Source organism: Salvelinus fontinalis, chromosome 9, assembly GCF_029448725.1.
Source record: "Salvelinus fontinalis isolate EN_2023a chromosome 9, ASM2944872v1, whole genome shotgun sequence".
NCBI lineage: Eukaryota > Metazoa > Chordata > Actinopteri > Salmoniformes > Salmonidae > Salvelinus > Salvelinus fontinalis.
The window spans coordinates 25,800,930-25,810,386 of NC_074673.1; the positions used below are offsets into that span (position 1 = coordinate 25,800,930).

The following is a 9,457-nucleotide window of genomic DNA, read 5'->3' on the forward strand; positions in this document are numbered from 1 at the left end:
GGTGCCTTTTCAAAAGGTGGGCGATTGTTGGTAGGCTGATGGATGCCACATTGTAGAAGGTGTCATCGTTCTCCTCAATGGCCTGCTTTGTTGGTAGGCTGATGGATGCCACATTGTCGAAGGTGTCATCGTTCTTCTCAATGGCCTGCTTTGTTGGTAGGCTGATGGATGCCACATTGTCGAAGGTGTCATCGTTCTCCTCAATGGCCTGCTGTTGGTAGGCTGATGGATGCCACATTGTCGAAGGTGTCATCGTTCTCCTCAATGGCCTGCTTTATTTAAGACAGCCGTATGTCATTCCCGGCCCTCACCATTTCCACCACTGCCCACAGCCACCACCACCATAGGGTCTTCTGTCAATTCTGAGGATAGAACAGTAAGAAAGCTGTAACATGTTTTGTGAATTTACATGCATTACAAAATGTAATTTACTGTAAATGTAATGGTAAAGCATAGTGCATATCCTGAAGGCCTGCTTGCTGACCTCACCCCATCAGTAGAGGATGCCTGGTTGCTCTTCAAAAGTGCTTTCCTCACCATATTAAATAAGCATGCCCCATTTAAAATAATTTAGAACTAAGAACAGATATAGCCCTTGGTTCAACCCAGACTTGACTGACCAGCACAAAAACATCATGTGGCGTTCTGCATTAGCATTGAATAGCCACCGCGATATGAAACTTTTCAGGGAAGTTAGGAACCAATATACTCAGTGAGTTAGGAAAGCTAAGGCTAGCTTTTTCAAACAAAAATTTGCTTCCTGTAGCACTAATTCCAGAAAGTTTTGGGACACTAAAGTCCATGGAGAATAAGAGCACCTCCTCCCAGCTGCCCACTGCACTGTGGATAGGAAACACTGTCACCACCGATAAATCTACGATAGTTTCAATAAGCATTTTTATACGGCTGGCCGTGCTTTCCACCTGATTACCAACATCTCAGCAGCCCCTGCAGCAGCTTTCCCAAGCCCCCCTGCTTCTCCTTCACCCAAATCCAGACAGCTGATGTTCTGAAAGAGCTAAAAAAATATATATATATATGGATCCCTACAAATCAGCTGGGCTACACAATCTGGACCCTCTCTTTCTAAAATTATCCACTGAAATTGTTGCAACCCCTACTACTTGCCTATTCAACCTCTTTCGTATCAGCTGAGATCCCCAAAGACTGGAACGCTGCCACGGTCATCCCCCTCTTCAAAGGGGGAACTGGCAACACAAACAGAGAACACAGGAATAAATACACTGGGGATAATGGGGAAGATGGGCAACACCTGGAGGGGGGTGGAGACAAGCACAAAGACAGGTGAAACAGATCAGGTTGTGACAGTAGCATGCCTCATTCTGCATTGACTTCCATTGGATATGTTTCTGCTGTATAATGTACTCTAGAAGTGCGTGGGAGTGTGTGTGGAATACTTAAGACATTGTTTTTATGTACAGTACCAGTCAAAAGTTGACACACCTACTCATTCCAGGGTTTTTCTTTATTTTTACTATTTTCTACATTGTAGAATAATAGTGAAGACATCAACACTATGAAATAACACATATGGATTCATATTGTAACCAAAAAAGTGTTAAACAAATCAAAATGTGTTTTATATTTGAAATTCTTCAAAGTAGGCACCCTTTGCCTTGATGACAGCGTTACACACGCTTGGCATTCTCTCAACCAGCTTCATGAAGTAGTCACCTGGAATGCATTTTAATTAACAGGTGTTCCTTGTTAAACGTTAATTTGTGGAATTTCTTTCCTTCTTATTGAGTTTGAGCCAATCAGTTGTGTTGTGACAAGGTAGGGGTGGTATACAGAAGATAGACCTATTTGGTAAAGGACCGAGTCCATATTATGTTAAGAACAACTCAAATAAGCAAAGAGAAACGACAGTCCATCATTACTTAAATACAGAAAATTAATAACTTTGAAAGTTTCTTCTAGTGCAGTCGCAAAAACCATCAAGTGCTATGATGAAACTGTCTCTCATGAGGACCACCACAGGACAGGAAGACCCAGAGTTACTTCTGCTGCAGAGGATAAGTTCATTAGAGTTACCAGACTCAGAAATTGCAGCCCAAATAAATGCTTCAGAGTTCAAGTAACAGACACTTCTCAACATCAACTGTTTAGAGACTGCGTGAATCAGGCCTTTGTGGACGAATTGCTGCAAAGAAACCACTACTAAAGGACACCAATAATAAGAAGAGACTTGCTTGGGCCAAGAAACATGAGCAATGGACATTAGGCCAGTGGAAATCTGTAATTTGGTCTGATGAGTCCAACTTTGAGATTTTTGGTTCCAACCCCCATGTCTTTGTGAGACGCAGAGTAGGTGAACGGATTATCTCTGCATGTCTGGTTTCCATGGTGAAGCATGGATGAGGAGGTGTGATGGTTTTAGGGTGCTTTGCTGGTGACACTGTCTGTGATTTATTTAGAATTCAAGGCACACTGAACCAGCATGGCTACCACAGCACTCTACAGCGATACACCATCTGATTTGCGCTTAGTGGGACTATCATTTGTTTTTCAACAGGACAATGACCCAACACCTCCAGGCTGTGTAAAGGCTATTTGACCAAGAAGGAGAGTGATGGAGTGTTGGATCAGATGACCTGGCCTCCACAATCACCTGACCTCAACCCAATTGAGATGTTTGGGATGAGTTGAACCGCAAAGGGAAGGAAAGCAGCCAACAAGTGCTCAGCACAACTCCTTCAAGGCTGTTGGGAAAGCATTCCTCATGAAGCTAGTTGAGAGAATGCCAAGAGTGTGCAAAGGTGTCATCAAGGCAAAGGGTAGTTACTTTGAACAATATACAATATATTTTAATTAGTTTGACACTTTTTTGGTTACTACATGATTCCATGTGTTATTTCATAGTTTGACGTCTTCACTACTGTCACGTTTACTCCCGCTTCCCCTCTCCCGCACTCAACGTCGCCAGTTGTCTCATCATTACACACACCTGCCACCATCGTTATGCACACCTGCGCATCATGACACTCACCTGGACTCCATCACCTTCCTGATTACCTCCCCTATATCTGTCACACCCTATGTTTTTTTTACCCCATGCGTTATTGTTTCTGGTTATGTGTTTCATGTCTATACCTTACGCGTGTTTGTTATATTGTTAAATGTTCCGTTTATACGTAACTGACTTGCCCAGTTAAATAAAGGTTAAATAAAATAAATTATTAAACTCACCAACTGCGCTTGCTTTCCGACTCCCAGCGTACACGTTACAGAATAACGCCTCACCAAAGGGAAGCAACAGGGATATTTTTTATTATATTGGTTACGTCGGGTCCGATTGTCGCTGCAACCGGGGATGCCTCAGCCGGCTCGTCAGGCTCCCATGCCTCAGCCGGCTCGTCAGGCTCCCATGCACCTGCTTTTTGACTCCCAGCGTACACGTTACATCTACATTGTAGAAAATAGTACAAATAAAGAAAAACCCTTGAATGAGGTGTGTCCAAACTTTTGACTGGTACTGTATATTGGTCCAGACAATTATTAAGATCTGAAAAATAGAGATTACGTTGTAAAATGACTGTCTCCATTGAACTTGCTTATACTGCATATGCTATAGGTGTGTGTGGATTTCTTTAGATATTGTTTATATATATATATAAAAACAATATGTCTGGACAATCTATATAGCAAACGTTTTTAAGATCTGATAATTTTAACATATATTCACATGAAATTATAAAAAACAGTAACCCAATGTGTCCAAAGACTAAATATAGTACAATATCAAAAACTCCCATTGTAGACAAGTGCTTTGGCCGATTGAAAACATGTCTTCAGATTTGTCCATCAGTAAGCTCAGAGAACATGTGTGCCAACATAAATGAAACATTTCCGTTATGGACATGAATGAGATAAAGTAAGTGATGCTTGTTAAAACATCTGTGATTAATTTTGTTTCATGTTAGTCCTACTGTTGCTGTGAAATAGACATAGTAGGCTTTGGCTCCATCACTCAGGCACCCTGTCCCTTTTGGATCAATTTCAAAGTGTAAGTCATTTCTTGCTGAGGGTGCCAATTGAAAGGACTATGCTTTTATTTATTTTTCACTTTATTGACCATGTGGTGCTCTACAATTTAAAACCAGTATCATGGTTGTTTTTAAGGATGATAAACTCAACAATGTGGACTAGATGTTCTGTTCCCTTATGAGACTAAACAAACCTGTGTATTTCCTCCCTTCAATGATAAACTACCAGACCAGGATGCAGGGGTCAGCAGTGTAAAATGGGACCCATGGAGCTCCACCTCTTGACTCATCCCAATGGACATATACCATTGCGCAATGGGTTGACGGTGAGGCTAGGGGGGTGGACATTAGCTAAGCAGCACAGTGGTAGGTACTTTGGGGAAAGGCTGACGAGAGAGAGAAGGTGACCAGCTGACTACAGACATGCACACTCTGTACCAGAACACGAGAACAGGTAGGACCCAAACTTGTATTGTTTGTATTTCTCTGTCATTAGCTGTCATGTCAATTACATAGACGGTATATATAAAGGTTCTAATACAGAAGTTATGATTTTATGAGATGTAAGAGCTATGGGATTGTTGCTGCTGTATTTCTGTAAGAATCATAACTAAATCTGACCTCATTCAAATAATTTGTAAGAGTTTACTGTTTGTTTGATTTCGACACTGATTTCTTTGTAATTGCCATATCTTAAAATATGTTCTGGGGCGAAATGTTTCCACATCCCTAAATAGAACATAGTTTGACTTTTGAATATTCTCTTGAAGTAAAAATAAATATCTAAATTTTCAGTTTGAATTTTGGCAGTTGATAAAAATTGCCTCTTGTCAACTGTTCCGTTCTTTCAGTATAGGTTTCACAGAGTTCAACTTATTGAAACACACAGATTTCAGTGCTAATGTATATACAAAAGTATGTGGACATCCCTTCAAATTAGTAAATTTGGCTATTTCAGCCACACTGGTTGCTGACAGGTGTATAAAATCGAGCATGCAGCCATGCAATCTCCATAGACAAACATTGGCAATAGAATGGCCTTACTGAAGAGCTCAGTGACTTTCAATGTGGCACCGTCATAGGATGACAACTTTCCAACAAGTCAGTTCGTCAAATTTCTGCCCTCCCAGAGCTGCCCCGGTCAACTGTAAGTGCTGTTATTGTGGAAACGTGTAGAAGCAACAATGGTTCAACCACGAAGTGGTAGGCCACACAAGCTCACAGAATGGGACTGCCGAGTGCTGAAGCATGTAGGGCTGTTGGAACACTCATTTCCGAGTTCCAAACTGCCTTTCCTGTTTCAGTATGCCATTGCCTCAGTGCACAAAGCAATGTCCATACAGAAATGGTTTGTCGAGATCGGTGAGGAAGAACTAGACTGGCCTGCACAGAGCTCTGATCTCAACCCCATTGAACACCTTTGGGATGAATTGGAACGCCGACTGTGAGTCAGGCCTAATCGTCCAACATCAGTGCCCAACCTCACTAATGCTCTTGTGGCTGAATAGAAACAAGTCACCACAGCGATGTTCCAACATCTAGTGGAAAGCCTTCCCAGAAGAGTGGAGGCTGTTGTAGCAGCAAAGAGGGGGCCAACTCAATATTAATGCCCATGAATTTGGAATGAGATTTGACGAGCAGCTGTCCACATACTTTTGGTAATGTAGTGTATCATTACAGTGATCGTGAATGAACATTACAGGCAATAATGGTAGACATATGAAAGTAACCAGACTTAAAACCTCAGGTTATAAGACTGGAATTACTGGTGGTAATGTACTGTATATTTTCTTTACTAGGTGCAAGTTTTCCATACGTTTAGTGCAAGAGCAGCTGTACAGAATATGGGTCGGCTCTCTGGATTTGTTGGCGCTTTAGTAATAAAATAAAAATAAGTGATTAAATGTTTTAAATAAGCAAAATCTATTTTAAAATATATTAATGAATTGTTCATTGAGTGATATACTGTTTATTTTCTCATACTCAGTTAGCTCAATCCCATTTGATGAGTAATAATGACATTTCTTAGAGGATGTCAAATGCTCCAGAAAAGAGGCATAATTCATGAGTGAAGCCATAACTATTCTGGGATGGGAGATCCCCACCCTTTCAACCATGCGTCTACCAGAGCTAGAAATAACAGGTTAGAAATAGCACAGACAGAACAACAAGTAACAATAGGAAGCTGCTGAAACATTTGCTTAGGCCCTGAAATGACAACTTACTTCAACATTTCCACAGTGCCTTTTATAACAGTCTAATCAAGATTAAAAAATATATAAATGTATAACATAATGATAAAGTATTGAAGCTTGTTGTCCTGAAAACAACCTCATTCCCACAATTGACCCACAACATATCCCTCCCATGGTCTCACTGATCTTTCGTCCGCCAATTGTCCACCATGTCAAAAGGCTTTATACAACAACAAAAAATTGTCCCTAACCCACAATACCCTTGATGCCCTGCCCCACATCGTTCCCCATCCCAAATGTTCCATTGTCCAGACACACAGGAACATATGAACCAGGGTCTAATCTAGTCCGTTTTCTCAGTGCACATAGAGAACAGACAATACCAGCTGAATTAGAGGAACTGTTGCTTCCACAGGGCATCTGATTTAATGAGCAGGATCTATCCTGACAGGGCTCAACCAGACTTCCTAACCCACTCATATAGTATTTCAGCCAGCCCATCACACAATCCGCAATCTTAGCTTGTAATCTTGCCTTTTTTAACAGAATAATAAAAAATAAAAAAGGTTTACATTGTGAAAGTGTGAAATGCTCTGCAGGAATAAACTATTTTGCCCAATTTGACTGTATAAGGTACAACATTTTACAATCAGCAAAAAAATCTATCTTTTCAAAAACTCGAAAAGTATGGAGTTAATAAGGTGGACTGCCAAAGAAGAAAACTGTGGCTTGATGTTTCCAAGCAACAACAAAAAAGCAACATTGTTACAATGAAACAGCTGGTTGAAGCAAAAATAGAATAAAATAGCCAGACTGGCTGATAAATATAACTGTTGTAAATAGTTTTTGAAGGAAAATAAAGTTTTTTTACTCATTGTTGTTTATCTCTCCAAGTTGAACGGACATCATGGAGCAGTCCTTGGCACCTGGCTTGTTTACTGGGCATATTCAGCTTCCTGGGGTCTGTCACACCCCTCCACGTAGCTCCTGTGACGATGGGCCTCCGCTCCTCCTTCTCGGCCACACGGACCAATAGCATCCTAGGAGGCACCCAGAAGGCTGTGACCTTCAACAGGCTCCTGGTCAACGCAGGAAGTGACTTCAACCCAGACACCGGCCACTTCCGCTGTAGAATCCCTGGGGCTTATTACTTCTCTTTCACAGTGGGGAAATATCCCAAGAAGATGCTATCTGTCATACTGGTGAAGAATGGGCAGGAGGTGCAGGCTATGGCCTACGATGACTACAAAAAGAAAGGGCGGAAGGTCCAGAGTCAAAGTGTCATGATCAGCCTGAGGGCCATGGACACAGTGTGGCTGATGCTGCAGGACAGTCCTCAGCATGCTCTCTACAGCACCGCTGGCCCTTACATTACCTTCACCGGTTACCTGGTGTACCCCGACATCCCAACACCTGGCTATCTCAACAACCACCTATCCCTGCCAGGGCAGCCTTACCCCAACCCCAACTGCCTTCCTCCTGGAGACCACAGGCATGGCTTGAGCGGTAGTGCTAAGGCCCCTGAAGAGCCTCGCTCTGCCTTTTCCGTGGCCAGGACATCCCCAGTCCTGGGGGAGAATGGTGGCGGGCATCAAGAGAAGGAGCCTCTGACCTTCGACGTGGAGTACGTCAACATTGGAGCGCACTTCAACAAGACGTCGGGCCGCTTCACCTGCCGCTACCCTGGGGCCTACTACTTTGCCTTCACGGTGGGGAAGCATCCGCACAGGGCAGTGTCAGTCAAGCTGATGACGGGCCACGGCGAGGTGCAGGCCATGGTGTTCGACGAGGACATGTCCAGAAGGAGGGAGATGCAGAGCCAGAGTCTGCTGCTGCCGCTGCATAGAGGGGACACTGTGTGGCTCTACAGCCAACAGGATGAGCGCTATGCCGTCTACAGCAACCAGGGACGCTACACCACCTTCTCAGGCTTCCTGGTCTACCCAGACGCTGAGCCCACCACCACAGCCAGCCAGGACCAGGACTAGGACAGAACTCACGTCTGAGGGCTCTGAGTTCTTCAAAACACACTGGACCCTCCTTCAAATGTACATGGTGCTATGGTTACAAAACCAAAGTTGTGAAAGTGCGAATGCTTTAAAGGCTTTGTGTAGAACCGCTGCAGTCACTTTCTGGGTGTGGATTGAACAACATCAGCAACCGCTGAAAATGGGGCAAAGATGTACATATCTTATACACATTTGTTTGCTCTTCTATTGATTAAATAGCAATTTCCTTTGAAGTATTATATCATTCCACAACATGGTGTTGTGAGTCATTTTTTGTTGTTGATACATCGACAAGCTTATGACTTTATCACACATTGTCATGTAATGTTTTTTATTATAAGCACATTTTCTGTAAAACGATGGAAAATGTTATGTTTTGTGTTTGGCTGTGTCCAAACCAAAGTTGTAGGCAATATGTTAGTATATGATGCTGGACCATCAGGAGTCCTTGGATACCTCATGAATCTCATTGACTTTTTTTTCTCATTCACCAAAGGATATGAGTTATAATAAGTAGAGCTTTCCTATGTAATCTTTATATATACACATACTTTTTTTAGTGACAGAATTATATATCCTTACTGAGCAGATGTTTATGCAAGTCTCAGAACTCATAAAACCATTTAATACTTTAACTTCTGTAGTGATTGCACTGAGTAGAGACTACTGTGTAAATACTGTATAGTTTGCCTGACTGACTGTATGGAGTTAGATAACCTGAATGTGATGTAGTTATGATTGTTTGATCTATTCTGAATGCATAGTGATTAAAGGTCAATTTACAAGATTATCAGGAACTCAACATTCTCTCCCAGTGTTAGCGATTCTCAAGCCTTTCTCAAGTTTCTGAGATTATTTTCCTGAGGTCAAACAAATACATTGTTCAGATTTGATGTAAGAATTCAGATGAGTTATCACTATCCATTTTGTAAATAGTTCAGCTGCATGACAAACAATTGTCAATACAGTAATTCAGAGGTAAATACAGTTCATACCACAGGTAGTAGGTAGTTAACATAGCTTACTACTACATAGCTTACTACATATTCAGATATGTGTTTAAAAGAGCGTAACATTGCTGATCCTGAGTAGTTGACTTCATGTGCAGTTTGCTCAATTTGAACAGGCACTCCTTGAAACCTCAGACTTTAGCAAAGCACTTTCTAACTTTGCTTGACAAACAACATGCAGGCAAAATTTGTTCTGAATTCAACAAGCAGTATTTACTCTGTCGTCCTCATCTCAA

The 9,457-nt window shown here is 41.9% G+C and overlaps 1 protein-coding gene across 1 annotated transcript; it reads left to right on the forward strand.

The window, feature by feature from the left end:
* The first annotated feature begins 4,424 nt into the window (after positions 1 to 4,424).
* On the forward strand, positions 4,425 to 8,928 carry LOC129861779 (complement C1q tumor necrosis factor-related protein 4-like). The gene is made up of 2 exons (XM_055932931.1): positions 4,425 to 4,461; positions 7,097 to 8,928. Exons 1-2 carry the CDS (start codon positions 4,431 to 4,433, stop codon positions 8,188 to 8,190), a joined length of 1,125 nt encoding a protein of 374 aa, XP_055788906.1. The 5' UTR covers positions 4,425 to 4,430; the 3' UTR covers positions 8,191 to 8,928.
* Positions 8,929 to 9,457: the final 529 nt, after the last annotated feature.

What these genes read in the sequence shown, in the direction of transcription:
- LOC129861779 (XM_055932931.1), top strand. Translation starts at nt 4,431, where the DNA reads ATGCACACTCTGTACCAGAACACGAGAACAG. An exon ending in GTACCAGAACACGAGAACAG is followed by an intron (nt 4,462 to 7,096) that starts GTAGGACCCAAA and finishes TATCTCTCCAAG; the next exon opens with TTGAACGGACATCATGGAGC.